This window comes from Taurulus bubalis, assembly GCF_910589615.1.
Source record: "Taurulus bubalis genome assembly, chromosome: 4".
Lineage (NCBI taxonomy): Eukaryota > Metazoa > Chordata > Actinopteri > Perciformes > Cottidae > Taurulus > Taurulus bubalis.
The window spans coordinates 25,867,657-25,883,857 of record NC_136592.1 but is presented as its reverse complement, the minus strand read 5'-3'; the positions used below and the strand labels follow the sequence as shown (position 1 = coordinate 25,883,857).

The 16,201-nt window shown below is 38.6% G+C and overlaps 1 protein-coding gene across 1 annotated transcript; it reads right to left on the bottom strand.

Moving 5' to 3' along the window:
- Positions 1-2,851: 2,851 nt before the first annotated feature.
- LOC306735084 (receptor for retinol uptake stra6-like) lies at positions 2,852-14,342 on the bottom strand (the record flags this gene model as incomplete). Its single annotated transcript, XM_079216521.1, has 17 exons — positions 14,242-14,342; positions 13,795-13,861; positions 12,047-12,132; positions 11,825-11,964; positions 11,129-11,295; positions 10,474-10,581; positions 9,400-9,467; positions 9,238-9,317; positions 9,008-9,069; positions 8,747-8,909; positions 8,243-8,318; positions 7,132-7,265; positions 5,940-6,057; positions 5,735-5,836; positions 4,587-4,750; positions 4,211-4,348; positions 2,852-3,132 (listed from the first exon to the last, which is right to left on the bottom strand). The coding sequence occupies exons 1-17, from the start codon at positions 14,337-14,339 to the stop codon at positions 2,852-2,854; spliced, it is 2,052 nt and encodes a 683-aa protein (XP_079072647.1). The 5' UTR covers positions 14,340-14,342.
- Between the last annotated feature and the right edge of the window lie 1,859 nt (positions 14,343-16,201).

Genomic DNA, 16,201 nt, shown 5'->3' with positions numbered 1-16,201 from the left:
CCAGTTAAAACTGTTTTGTATTATCCACAGAGTCTAATGCATATTGTGTGTAACAGTACACCTCTGGGTGAGTATGTGAAGTTACCGCCTCGTTGTATCTGGGTCATGTGTCCATCCCGTTGCGTTCCCCAGAGTTCTGTGTTAGAAGACCTGCATGCTGCCTGTTGTTGTGAGCCGCAGTGTACTGTGTCTCGTGTACATATTGTCGACTTAAAAAGTAACTTATTTTCTGTTTTATACCCCTATATTAAAGGAAGCAGTAGGTCTTTACCAAAGTGTTTGAATATCCTGACTAACTGTCCTTATCCTATGTGCCTCAATAAAGTTTTGACAAAGGGATACTGAATGATTGCTCATGTATATGTCTTTCTTTTTCACACGTTTAGATTCAGAATAGTTCCTTTGTTAGTGTAGTTATAGTATCACTATTTGTAACATCAAAGATATAACAATACTTTTTTTTTCTGGAAACAAATGTACTTTCAAAACTTTCAATTTGACCCAATTCAATGACACAACTAGAATAAGCGCCTCATGGTTGAGTTTACATCCATGTCTGTCCACAGTTTTATCACATCTTCTTTTTATTTCATCAACATATTATCACCTTTGAGTGAAATTGTCAAAATTACCATATGAAATCTTAAGGTATTGCCAAAGACATACCAATGTCCAGTACAGAACAATTGCAAATATATTAATTTGATATATTGCTATTTAGTAACTGAAAAGTAATGCAACTCATAAACACACTATTCAATAATAGAGCAATACACTTTGATGCATTTATACATTTTATTATCATTTTAAAATGGGATACAGATAAAGTCATGAATTTAGCAACATAAATACTTTCTTGTTAAATGTTATGAAAACAGTTTATTTGTATATATTCATTAAAATACCATGTAGGAACTACATAATGTAACAACATTTAACATGACAACTATAATCTGTATATATATTTGAAAATATGCAGTATGATTCATTTACATTTTTCATCATATTATTCATCCAATAATAATTATGAAGCTGAAATATAAGTAGAAACATCAAACAAATATAATGATAATAATTTATTAACAGTAATTAGTAGCTTTAATTCAAAGGTTACAATGGAGTATGTTGTTGTTCTTGTAAGACATTCTTTTGACTCCAGTTTTGGAGATTTTCATAAAATGAGAAATGACATAGTTCTATCTTGGTTGATCAATTTACAAACTCCCTCGAACGTCATGGACAGCATGGTGCACTGAGAACCAGCACGTGTCGACGTAACTGCATTAACCAGAGGCAGAATGGGACCATGGCCTTTTATTGACTGCCTGCCATTGATCAGCACTGGCACTGTGCATGTCAATAAGCAATTACTAAAAGGCCTCAGCAGTCCTGCAAAAGCAAAAGGTTTAATTTTCATCACAGTCTTATTGTCATGGATATTGTTAGTAGTAACATTTCCTTAAGAGGCAATGTCTCTTTTTAAAAGTTGTGCCCCTGCTAGCTTCTATATGTATTTGATTTACATGTAAAACAATTGTTTTTGGCGCCTTTGTGGATCAGAAGTCACGACTCACTGACTCACCTTTGTGGTCATTTTAAATTCACCGAGCCCAGGATCACTATTTTTCCCTAATCTAGACCAAACGTTTTGGTAGCCTAATTGCAACCATACTTTCAATTCATAGTCCACTGTATAGGATTTAGTAGCATCTAGATGAGGTTGCAGATTGCAACCAACTGAAACTTCTCCCGTGTGCCAAGCGCGTGGGAGAACTATGGTGGCCGATGCGAAAAAGCCCCGGTCTAGAGCCAGTGTTTGTTAGTCCTTTCTGGGCCGTGCTGTAGAAACATGGCGGAACAACATGGCCAGCTCCACACTTAAATATATGGCTCATTCTAAGATAACAAAAACCACAAGGATTCTTAGTTTCAAGTGATTGTACTTCACTTTGTTTTTCCTCCCCGTTAATTCTACACACTGGACCTTTTACTGTAGTTCATGTGTCATAACCTGAACCATAAGGAATAGTTGCCATCATGCAGATAGTGCAAAAAAACAAAACAACAACGTTGCCATTAGATGTAAAAAATAATGGGAAGAACAGTATATTAGGGATCTCAATTATTGATGTGTCCTTTCGTATCGAGGCTTCGATGCGCATGTCGAGTAATCCAGGTAGATTTTGGTGAAGCGCGTATCGAGGCTTGTGTCGATGACGTATGCGGTGACGTTCGAAGCCTCGAGAGCCGGCCGTACCACGTGACTGATTCAGAAAATGGTTCGTGGGTTTGCCGTGCGATTTGAAATATTAGGGGCAGCGAAACTCAATGGATTTCCCCCTTCCTCTCTGTACCCAGCTTCATGTGTGCCTGTGAAAGGGTATTTTATAAAGCAGGCGAAATAGTCTCAAAAAGCCCAGCACTGTGGAAACGTTCTTATTTTTACTTAGAAAATTGGACACATCAACATGGACTAACGGAGCCAAGGCTCAAAACACCAATCCTCTGACTGAAAGTCAAATATTCTAACCACTGACCCACAGTCACATCACAACCCCCTCCCAATTTGTTTCGAGCTTTGATTTTGACCCCGCCATTATATCATAAAGATAGACACAATATTAATAAGTTAATAATTGATGTATTGGCGTCACAAACATAATTTATTCAATTTAAAGCTTCACACACCAAAGCCATGGTGTCGTTATGATCACTCTGCTTGTTTTACATGTATTGTCCACTTGGTGGCGCAGTAGAGCAAATGAAGCTCCATGAATCTTCGGCCCATGAGCGAACCAATTGGATGGAAAGCTTCAATGCTTCAGGAAGCTTCATCTCGCCATCACTAATCTCAATCAGTTTTATCTTGGTTTGTCAGGGTCTCGGTGGGTTGAACCGGTACGGCAGCAGGCTCGACGGACTCCATCTTGCTGCCTTTCTTGGAGCTGTGTTCGGGGGTCCCATTCAGGACGGTTTCCGAGGTCTGCTGGGTCTGGAAGTGCTTCCTGGAGCCCCGCAGGGACGGGTTGTTGACCAGCGTGTACAGCAGCTGCCAGCGAGAGCGAACCCTCTGGCGGCCGGTCGCCTTGTTCGGCGTGTTCTCCTGAATCCCTGAAAGCACGGAGGAGCAGGCTGTCAGGGCAGAATGAGACACCAAACGGAGGGATGATGAAAATACTGCATGTCGCTGTGTATGTACAGCATGTTTTAATACCTGGGAAACCCAAAAAAGCCCTTTGGAGTTGTGTATTTACATTTTGGAGAAACAATCCTTTCCACTGTTTCATTGTTCCTCTAAATATTAAGTCATATATTGGATGTTCAAATACTTCAAGGAGTTTTGTTGCCTAAACGTAATTGCCAATGCAGGAAATTGGGTTTAAATATCTCAATATCTGTTCAATCAATTGCCAACGAGGTAAAGATATGGATGCTGCCCAGTGGATGAACCCTGATAACTTAAGTGATCCTCTGACTTTTCCTCTTGTGCCACCAGGAGGTTAATTAGTTTTTAGAGAAATATCCATTCGAGACAGGATAAAGTTTGTTCTTGACATATCACATATATGAATATAATCAAAGTTTGAAAATGTCTGTGTAGGGAGGAGTTTAAGGGTAGATGACTTTCACCCAGGAGACCAGTGTTTGTGTTCGATGGAAAACAATGTACTTATTTTGATCCTACCTAAACCCAACCAAGTGGTTTTGCTTAAACATAAACGTAACTGACAGTCCATGTTTCAAACGGCTATAGCGCCTTGAGCGGTCAAAACACTATCACGTTAATGTACATGTATGTAGAAATGTTGAATTGAAACATATTTTCTTCATCTTCCACCACCAGCAAGTCACATTTTCAATTATCTATAGAAAAATGTTGAAAATGTTTGGGTTTGGCACAGAGAGGTTCACATTTGTGGTCCGAGTTGCATTGTCAGGAAATGTGGTGCAGACATTCATGTTTTTATCAAGTGCCATCATCTGGTCTATATTTTAATTTGTCCAATACGTACCCATGTCTGTCTCACAATTAGATTTTCTTTACTATAAGCCTCAGGGGTGCATTACAGCGGCTCAAAATTTCTATATTCATGACTGGAATTCAATACATTATAATGAACTCTATAAAGGACAGGCCACCTGTGAGGCAGTGCTCCACCTTCGTGAGGATATGTATTGCGTATGTGTGTTTGCAGCTCAGAGTCTTTACCTTCCTCTACGTCTCTTATTTTCTGCCCGGCTCTGCCGCCCTCGATCATCATGTCCAGCAGCAGCCCACAGAACGCCTTCATCACCGGGTGCGACTGGCTGACCTCCACCTTCAGGGAGTGGGCGTAGTATCGGTAGGCTGGAGGGGGTCAAAGGTCACAGAGCACGGCTATTGTCAGACTGAGACCGTTACTTAAAATATCTTCAGGCGATGTTAGAGTTATTTAATATTTGTATTATCATCAACAAATCACTTGTGAAGTAAAACTAGTAAATTAGTCACTTGCAAGTATTATCTGTGTACCTAACGCTTGATATATATTATTCATCAATGCTGTAGTTTGCCTTTGGTGTCCAAAAAATCTAAAGGATTATACCTGGGTCGTAGGACTCTGCGGTGCGATGCAGCAGACTGACGTCAATGCGGCCAAGGTGGACGATGTTGTACAGAGCTGTTATCACCATCCTCCATATTGCGACTATCAGTCCCACGACGATGTTTATCAGGAACAGCAGGTACGTCAGGAGGAACAGACTCTCTCTGGAAAACACAGTGTAATATTTCAGAAAGATGGTTGTCTTTGTTTTATTCAATGCGGTAAAGGAACATGCCACCGATCAGTTTACCTGGCATGGTTTGTACCACTCAGTCTGCAAAAATAAATTGTATAATGTCTTTTGTGGCTCTGGAGGATAATGTTTCTAAAGCCTCGCTTTCTAAAAGTGCGTATTAGGAGGACCATTGTTGTTGAAAAATAAAATAATAATTACAGAGCTCGAGGGAAAAAAACTTTCTCTGTGATTAAAGTCACACTTTTGTTATGTTAAGGAACCCCATCAGTTCACTTCACGTTCGATCAACCTCACCACATAACAGATGCCACAATTGAACACTGTGAGCTGTCGAATGCAAACTAAATAAATATATTGTATATTATAACAGCACAAATTTGTTGGTGTAGCTTTCAAGCTGGGATAAGTGGATAATGTGGGTATTTACCATACAGAGGGGATTTCAAGTTGCACTATGAAGTATTTTTGGAGCGTGACCCTATAGGGAATATAAATCAGGCTAACTTGGCCACTGTGACTTAAATTTATGTTTTAATCTGTCCCTTGTGAGTTCCCACACTTTAAAAACTGCAATAACTTTTTTACTTTTCAGTTGACTTGAGTTCTGTATTTTTTATTTCCCAAAAGAGAAAGCCTTCAAAAAAGATCACAAACTGCCAAGAATGAAATTCTGGAGTCTAAAAAAACATAGAGGATTCAGCCTAAAAAATACCCCGAACTTTATTCATTGTAGAATGAAATTCACCCGAGGTTGCTAAAGGACCTCCAGGTCCCTCATATTAAGTAGATGTGACCTCAGTATCCTCAAAGGCAGAAACAGCCCCATGCAACTCCCATGAACAACAATCAAAATGAATAAAATAAATTGTAAAGGATTCTTCCACTTGTTTGATTGCCTAATCAACACATTATACTACATCATCCTCCATTCCAATAAATGAGCTTTACAAACCTGTTGTTCAAGTCTCTCGTACCGGCTTCCTTTTTAATGAAAGCAAACTTCGCAGTCACATGTTGAAGCACGGTAACCAGGGTCAGCGTGACCCAGCCCGGCCTGAGACATCGAAAAGGACAGTTAAATATCATCTCTGCTTTGATCTGTTAATAATCACAAAATGAAATAAAGATCTAGTGTACATGAGAGGTTGTTGACTCACCATGCCTTCCCCGCGATAGTGAAGGCGATGACATTACGACCGTAGAAAACAGGGATAATGATCAAAAACACCAGGAACAAGAAGCAGATGAAAAACACAACAGTCTGAATTGCCATTCCTGCAAACACAAAGCAGAAACAGGACATTTTTAAAACACATTGGCAAAAGGTATTATCATTTTTCTTCAAAGCAATCTTTCATAAAAGTTCATTAAAGCTATAATGAAGTGGTTTCTTCTTTTTCACTTTTTAAATCTGTGAGTGAGTTTCCCCACTTGGGAATTAATAAAGTGTTCTAATCTAATCTAAATCTAGAATTAATCAAGGTATAAAATTCATTTTTTTTATATATATCGTCAAAAAAATCTATCTCTGCATACTGTCTAATTAATTATCCCTGTCCGTTGCAGTCATTCTTGAAGATTAACATCAAAAATATATATATAGTTAAATTGTTTAAAACGTCATAACTTTAACAGTTGGTCACACAACACAAACAGGGAGAAGTAGCTCATTTGTTGGGGACTATTTTCAACGGCGGATTAATCTACATTTCGTGCTCCAGTGAGTTTTGGTGGCAGCAGAACGCTGAATGGGGGATTGGGTTTAAATAAACTACACTGTGTGTGTTTGTAGTAATACAGCAACATGTCACCCAGTGCAACAGTGTGGCTCATTGGTGTGTTTTACATAGTCTTTGGACTAAAATGAAGCTCTGAGGCACACAGGACAAAGCTTTCAGTTTATATACAGTGCATTCAGAGAGTATTCTCATTTTCTGTTTCTCTACTCTATCTACAATCATTAGCTCATTTATCTTGATCATCTTTGAGAATCTCCCCTTGATTGGAGTCTGCATGTTGTAAATTGAATGGACTGATTTGAAGAGGCACAAAACGTGTTTATTTAAGGACTCACGGGGAGCGAGACATGAGGTCTTTTTCGTTTGCTTTGTCATTGATGAGTTGAAAATTAATTTAAGCAATTTCTAGCACAAGGCTGAAATAAAGGTGAAGAAGTCTGAATACTTTCTAAATGAGCTGTACAGTTTCTTCCTTTGGATTAATCCTTTTAGCAATACTTGCTAGAATGAATTAGAGATTTGTTGAGAATAAGATGAACACTAAATATAACCAACATTTTCCTTCAATAAAGTACAAATCAGTGAAGGTTTTCTTGAGTATTTTCTTTACCGACACAGACGATCGCAGCCTGGTATCCTATCAAACCCATCCAACAGACAATACCAGGTTTAGATGGACGGATGGTCTTCTGGCTGTTATAAATGCTGTAAACGTCTCCCTTATACAGCCCTTTTAGGTTTGACCTGAAACAAAATCAGTGATGCATGAGGTTCAAAGAGGAAGACGTCGGAAGCTATTCTGAAGACAGCAACAGAGAGTAGTCGACAGGTTTATATAAGGTGTCAAAAAGGTGACTGGCTGTTGATGTACTAAACTAGTCAGTACAAACCATTAAATACTGAGTGCTCTCATACCCCATTCTACCGTACTATTTAGTATGCCAGAAAAATATTTTGCATGTCCCAATAGACGATGGCAAAGTGTTATTGCATTCGGTCGCTATTGGCAATATGTAAGGCAGAATGCTTTTCTGGCTATTCTGACCCACAATCCTTTGCACAGAGGAAGAGGCGTCACATCAACTGAGCTGCCGAGAGAGTACGAACAGATAGCAGCTCATTGACAGACGGCGTAATGGACGAATGTCTGTAGCGTGAAAACTAAAACAATTATATTATGAATCACACACCATTAAGTTTCAGTTTTGGCCCTCCAAGGGAAAACGTTTGGATACCCTCGATCTAGAGTATTTGTAAATAGGCAACTGTATTATTTCATAAGGTGATAATAAGTCAACAGTGTTTTTAAAGCATGTTGCACTGCCCCCAAGTGGCCCAAAAGGGAACTGATTCCACTTTAGCAAGAAGGTTTCTTCTGTGACTAGTGACTCCTCAGTGGCATGTCCAGACTTTTTTAAATATAAATGTAATTTATATGTAATAGATGTAAATATATCCGCCAATCACAACGCAACAGAGTGGAACTATACAAATCTAAGAATAAGCTTCATTACTTTATGCTTTAATTCCTAAATATAAAAAAGAAAAGCTGTACCTCCACATACAATGGGCCACATACAAAAAATGGTATGGACTGAATTGCTGCCTCTTTAGGTTTAAGAGAATTGCACTACAAACAAAAGTTTGCTTTATTCGTCAAACCAAACAGTTGAAATGGGCCGATACATTGAGAATCAACCTCAAGGTTTTAATGCACTTACCTGTGAAGTACCATGGACCTCATGAGCATGACAAGACTGACCAAACAAGACAGGGTCATAGCACAGAGGTAGCACACTGCGAAACAACATGGTGGAAAAGAAAAAGAAAAAAACAAGTAATTTATCTGATAACAATACACACTCATATTTCAACACATTCTCACACCAAACTTATGAAATACCGCCGCTTGGCCAATGCTCCGAAGCTTCAAACTGCGACGCTCTATTCACACTTCTGCCGTGTCAAAAGCGTCTTTTCAAAATAAACTCCCATCTTCGCAGGTAGTTTAGGTTGAGTGAACAAAACCATTTAGTAAGGATTAGGAAAGATAGTTTTTGACGTCAAGTTGACTGACTAACAAGTCAAGTGACCAGCCAGGAACACAAGTTTAAGAAAATTCAGCATTGCTCTTCAGAACTAGAAGTTGCCGTCAAAGCGTCTCTATTTGAGGAGTTGGGATTGAGAACAGGTTGTGGATTTTTGTTGAAAGTAACCCCACATACCCTCTAGTAACCAAGTATAGAAGGTCACAATGTTGACGACCTCCATCCTGTCGTCTGACAGGACGATCCCGAACCCCAGTAACAGGAAGGCGATGTTTTCATCGATACCAGCACGGACAATGTGGAGCGTGGGGACCACCAGGACGACTAGCAGCAAGGCCGTCTGAAATATAGACACATCTCACATAATTTCACAAAGGCAGTAACTGCACAAGGAGTAACTTTATTATGTCAGATTCAAGAGGTCTGTGGAAGACTTACATGATATATTGCCACAAGGGCAACAAATGTTGATACAGCCAGTTTTAGTGGAAAACGAAACACTGCAAGACAAAATAACTCACGGTTACTTCTCTCACAATGGAGCTGATTTCAGTCACAGTAATTTAGGACTCAGCATAAATGCATCCCTTCAAAGCTTCTACTTTTTCCATTGAATGCGAAATAAATACAAAATTGCCGCCATTGGGGGAAAAAACTTGTGCATGCACCTTTTTCTGGTATATAAATATAACTCTTAGGCACCTCCAGTATCCTCTGTGCCAGTGTTGGTTTGTCTGTGGATGAAGAGCTACAATAGAACATAGATATCAAATAATGTCAGCCAACAGCATGAACATTAAATATTAAATCACTGCCTTATCTCCATTCACCTGGCAGACGAGGACTTTTTCTTGAGAAGCAACTTCACATAGTTGGTGTAGTAGCTGCTGTCAAGGTCCTAGGAGCAATAACAATCAGACGTATGATGAGTCACCACATAGTATTATCAGAATCAGAACTATTTATTGCCATGTATGTTTTCACATACAAGGAATTTGTCCTGGCAGGAGGCACATAACATTAAACATTTAACAATGCACATCATAGTAATATAGTTATTAGTAGAAGGTCCTGGCTTTGATTTCCTTCACAATTAATAGTGAAAAAGTGTTCCAGAGTGACTCTCAGTAGGATTCAGCATCATTTCAAGGTGATAGAAATGTTGCTATTCTGAGTTACTTGGCGTCTTGATACTTTAAATTCCTGTGAGCTTCACAAAACCTTCACAAACCGTGTGAAGGTTTGTGAAGGTTTATGATATTTGATGATTTATTTCAATCTGCTTTCAACCTGTGATATTATTTTTTTATTTTATTTTTTGTTTCCACTATTGTCATCTTTCTTGTTTTGTTGCTGCTTCTATTGTTTGTCTTTACCATGTAAAGTGCCTTGAGTACCTTTTAAAGCGCTATACAAATGAAATGTATTATTTTGTTATTATTATTATATGAAAAGAAAACCATCACTCTCAGTGGATGAACTAGAATAATGATCAAGAATCAATAAAAAGAAAAGAAAAACCTGAAGGTAAAGTAAAAGATTAATGACTGAAAGTGAGTTGTTTTTTTTCTGCTCACCACAAGGAATTCTCCTCTAAATCATTAGCAAAAAAAGATTAAACCTGCTGTTAAAACAAAAACTCTGTTGTATTAATGTGTTTTGAAAAGGGGAACAAATATCACCTCCCTCGTCATAATCTGCTTGAGGACGCTGAGCTAAACCCTCTCTGTTCTGCACAAGCTGCTTACACTAATTATGTTTTACATAGTTGAAATTCATGTTTCTTACTTCAGTTGCAGCAGAGACAGCCTAAGATTAGTTAAAATGTTGGCATTTACACACATCAGAAGTCAGTAAATGAGTGGACATACTAATGTTAACATCTGTCTTCTGACTTTTCTCACCTCGTCAGTATTTGGTCCTTTCACAAACAGCAAAGGAAACTGGACACAGAGATATGCAAGGCAGGCCAACTGAGGCAGACTTGCAAGCAGAGCGTAGTACTTATAGATCTGTGAGGAAGAAAATGTAAAGACGTTTTTTTAAGAATCAATTCAAATAGTAGCAGTAAAAAGTAATACAATGAATGTGTTTCGAGACGTGGTTTTATGCAAAACATTTTTTTGTATTTAGAGTGTTCACAAGAGGTTATGTCTGGATCATCCGCTGTCAACAGTTTTCAATATTTCATCTAAAAGATCAGTGTCTTCTACATCGCCAGGTGATGCGTTGGTTCACTCCTCCACTGTGATGTGTAGCTTCATCATTATCTCTTTAACCTGTTGTTGTTTCCACTGAACTAGTTTGAAGGATATATCTAGGATGTCAAACACAAATTGTAGATCCTTCTGTCTGCTTCTCTCTGAAAATATAACCCCAAAAATGTGACATTCATTAAAGGGTGTGCAGTTAGTGACAGTGTGGGCTCCTTCATAGCTCTGACAGCTTGACGGCGAAGCAGAAGAAGACGAGGCTTAGCCACAGGTTATATTTTTCAATATTGTATTATAAAACTACGTATGCCATGATGACGACATGAACATGCTGTTGGTGCCTCACCTCTGGAGTCTTTGGACAGTCGAACTTCTGCCACACGAGGACCGCGAAGTGACCGAAGGAGAGCAGCGTCCCGAACACGTAACCTGCTTTGTGCTGCAGAGTGCAACACACCAACAGAGGATAATACAGGACAGGATAGTAGAAGATGGCAATTATCTTCATGTACTCTGAAAAACAAGGGGTAAAAGAAACGAGTGCATCAGTCCCTGATGTGTGACCTCACATTGGATACGGATACGTTGAATCTCAACGCTTCTGCACCCCAAATATGTTTACTTATTTGATCTCAAAACATAACTGACAATGCAGTTTCGTTGAATCAGAGTTCATTTTTTAGCAGCAAGATAAACAAAAAGAGGGAGCTGGAGTTCTTCCCTATTTCCAAGCTAGCTTCTGTTCCACTTACCCATGTACCATCACTATTTTCTAATTTCTCAAAAAATAACATTTATTCAGGGTCACTTAAATCACTTAATGATTATTTTTCTGATTAGAGCTCCGTCTTTTTTGGATACTATACTTGGGGCGCTTTAAGTCCAACATCCTAATCAATCAATGCTGTAAGGTTGGTCTTACAAGGAGAAGCAACATTTAAGGCTTCACTTTAACAGCACATAACATCTCAACAACAAATCTAAACAATCGTATGGATGCAGCTCCTGCCGTCATTACAAAATAAACCGTATACATGTTCACCTTTAATGTTCTCTGGAGTATCTTTGGAGAAAGGCAGAGGGTCCGGGGTGATCACCAGCATTGCCAGCTTGCTGAACACCAGACCAAAAACAGCCATGACGAGGCCTTTTTTCTGAGTCTGGTCCAGGAAGTTGGCTGGACTGTGAGATCAAGAACAGAAACGTTTATGTAATATGCGTCAAACCGGCAGTGTAAGGTCGTATTTATCTGTAGACTTCCCACCTGAAGATACTGGAGGATCCTCTTGTAAATCCTTGGCAGAGTTTGTTTTTCCTGGTGAGAACTGCCAGGATTAACACGACCACCAGCTACAATGAAAGATACAAATTCATCAGGACTTCTGTTCTGCCTCTTGAACACCACTTCCTCATTCGGGTTATAACTGTATATCTGTGCACACATGGACTGGATCATGAACTAAATACTATCAATGTTTTCTCCTTTTTTTCAGGTTCAGCTGCTGCCTGAAAATGTTCAGACATTTGTTCACATCATAACAAGGACAGACTGTGGCGTGGTTTAATTAAGCTGTGGTGGGATCAAGCGTCAGAAAGAAGGCCTTGAATTAAATCTTCTACACGTTCGTGTTGTATGTAAATAAGGTTCTGATTGTTTCAAATTGATTCACACCAAGCACAGATTTTTGTCTGAAACATTAGCATAGAAATTGTATGGCTTGAGACCGTCCAGCAGCTGGGATACGATGAAGAAGGTAATATAGCTGATATGCATTTGCTTCCTTTATGTAGTGTGTCGTTGACGTGGTCCCCTTAAACATTCTCTGTATGGAAAGGAGTTTGGTGTGTGGAGTGGACACGGCACTGTGTAAAATAAGACTTTTGGGGTACTTTTTTGTGACGAAAATGGAACACAATAATGCTGATAATTCGCACCAAACGAAACATGTGCTTAACTAAAATGTCTTGTAGCCTCCCACTTGAAATATTGATCCTAATTTTTGTCTGATAAGTCACCAGCTGATTGCCAGGGATCTGCATTTATAACTCGTGGCTTCAGAAAAACGTTTGTCAATATCACAACCAGTTAAAAAAAATACTATACTGCACCTCCTTACGGCACAATGTGTCGAATAAATGCTATTCATAGGGTTTGGCAGCAAGAATATTACAATAAAACTAAACAACTTCATAAAAAAGCAAAGCAGATTTGCAGTTGGAAGTTGGGATCGAGCGACCAATGAGCTGATTGTAAGAACCTAACTTTAACGAGAACATTCTTCAGACCACAACATCTCGTTATGTCTGATCTGCTGCAGTGACCCAGCTGTCCCAGTTTATTCCACATTATTTACTGAGCAGGAAAATCGGTCAGTGTCCATTCTGCGCATCGTATGAAGAGTTCTCTGACCGAGGTAAAGCGGCCCTCACCGGTAATTGGTTGAAAAACGAAATGATGGCTAACATCATGAAATTGAATGTCTGCCTGAAGAAACTGATGGATTCATAGAAAAAGCATTAAAGGATTTAATGGAAGAGGAAAAAACTTCAGAAGAAAATCTACACTGTATGTTCCACTCATGGTTTACTTTGAACTTTGTAGTGTTACTGTTGTGTTTGGAGTCCTCTGATATATATTTATAGCTATTAATAATCTGGAACCTGGAATTGTTTGTAACAGTTAACAGTTTAACAGGTTTATAGGTGTTTAATAATTATTTTGCATGCAGCTTTGCTTGAACCTGAGCGTTCACGATAGCGTCTTTTCTCATGATTTATGATTTTAATTTTATTAAATACATTTTTGGCAAACTGACGTGTATTTTTCTCTCCACTCTGGATTTTCCTTCCTGAAAAAGGGACAATGTAGCACCACTTCCTCTTGCCTGTTTTGTCACTTTTATAGACATTATTTGTCTTTTTTATTTTCATACTTTGAACCAGTGCTGGCGCTCTAATCTACATCAACACCCAAAAATGCACAGTCCCTTTTTTAAACTTGTGTATACTTACAGATATCGACAGCATGCATAGGTTGAAGACCCTGTCGTCCGCTGTGGGGTCACATGGCAAAATAACCCTGTGACAAAAAGGCAACACACATTTAAATAAACAAAGCTTCGTTCTTCGCAAAAGTTAGAACACAAATAACATGCTATAAAACAATAAATGACAAAGACATGTTGTTATAATTGTTTTTGAGAATGTCTACCGCAAATATTTTTGCAACAATTTTATAATTTGACCAGTTGATAACTCAGATTGCTATTTCATTAGTGATCCAAGAGATTTGATTGTTTCTTTGTATTCATACAAATATCAAGGTGTCAAGCTGCTAAAGTTCAATTTACACTTAACTGTTAACCAGAACTGCTTTCATGTCTGAGATTGTTCAAACGAAGCGCAATAACAAATACAACCACCACCTCTCAGCTATCACGAATCACCAGAGATACTCACTCTTTGGGGGGATTGGTTGGCTCTGCGTTGTTCGAGTACCAGTCTGAATAATCATAGGAATATTCAAAAGGCTCAAATTCGGTCTTGCTCTGATTCATCGCAGCGGTTCAGTCGAGGATGATGCCGGTTGATCAAAGGTCCAGAGGACTCCGGATCTTCCTCCTTCAAGTCGAGTATCTGGGCTCAGTGACCTGCTGGTGCTGTAACGTGTCGGAACAGTTTGGCCCGAACACATTCCAGTTCAACTGAGAGCTCAACACAGCAGATTAGCACCAGCAGAGAGAGAGAGAGAGAGAGAGAGAGAGAGAGAGAGAGAGAGAGAGAGAGAGAGAGAGAGAGAGAGAGAGAGCTGACTTTAAGTGACCTCTGATATAATTCATCTTTGATGTGGCAGTTAAACTTCTAAACCTGATTTCATCATTAAACTTTAATATTATAATTAATTTACAGTGGTGTATGTAACTAAGTACATTTACTCAAGTACTGTACACATTTTATTTTTACTCCACTACATTTATTTGACAATATTTTACCAAATTAAAATGTGTGTCCATATTTTAAACGAAGAGCAAATCAAATATGATGCTTAGTTATGTTGTAATTGGTAACAATTACTTTTTACTAATTTATTTGTTGATTATTGTGAAAATTGTTGGAAAGAAAAATGTCATGGTGCCACACTTTTTGTTGTTTCGTGTAGATTTTTTGCTTCTTAATTGCAAATATAAAAAAAGTATGTTATAACAATCAATTTCTCCAGAAAATAATCAGCAGATTCTTCCATAATGAAAATAATTAGTATATGAAGCCTTATATGAAACTGTTTTAACCAAATAAAGTTTTGTATTTGTGCCCAAATGTCATAAATTCAAATCTCCATCTGCCAAATGCTTACTGTGCATTTCTCTCAGTGAGACATACTCTTAATAAACCCAAAGTAAAAACAATATACCATTGATTTTCACAATTATGCTGTTTGATGCAGATGAATCTCTCATGTTTGGTGTATTCCTGTAGGAATGAAAGCACTTTGTGGGACGCATAACCTGTTTGCCTCCCTCTGCCTGTTACTTAAGAGACTAATCTTATAATAAGATGAAAATCTCTCATTTTAAACAGGGACAACCTTTGTGTGAAAAGAGCTTAGCCAAGGCCAAAATGAGAATGTGGATCATTTGACACGTGACACCTCTCAGTTTAAGATCACGTTATATTTCTTTGATTATGAAAATAAAGAACTGAAGGAAATATAATAAGTGTGTCGTTGCAGCAGCAGAACATAGATCACAAACCTTCAACTTTACCAAACTGGGGCATAAAGATGGACTCGTTGATCCAGTTAAATCTTCTCCTGTTCATTTTGTGCATCACAAAGAATATTTAAAGCCTTGGACACGGCTTTTTTTTCGCGGCACACTTTAACTGTGAAATTAGACGAATCTCCTTTGGGAGTTCAACGTCTCTTAATCTGGATGTGTGAGCTCACTCATATGACACAGGCCGCAGAGGGCCAGCTGATCAGGATTTTCTAAAAGAAAGGCCTCACAGAGGATCCTTAGTGCTTTACTGCTGCTATTTCAACATAAAACGGCCACCAATAATGTACATAATGTAAAGATATATGTGCTGAAATGCTCCTCAAGCTCTTGAAATGATAAATGAGTGCACTAAAAGCTAAACTCCCAGAGTCAGTTTCACTTGCAGCACTGGCTTGAGAAACTAAAATAAGTGTTTGTTGTGTCCACTGCGCGTCCAGAACTGCTCCTCTGATCTTTTGCATGTGTTTGAATCAGAAGGTAAAGTAATACTGAGTGACTTCTCTTATCAGACTGACATTTAGAGGAGGAACAGCAACACTTTGCTTCAGCTTCAACCGTTTGCTTCCACATCTCATGTTGACACTTTATGCCCATTATTCTGTCACTATACGGTGGAAGACTTGCAGCTTGCAACTCAGGTA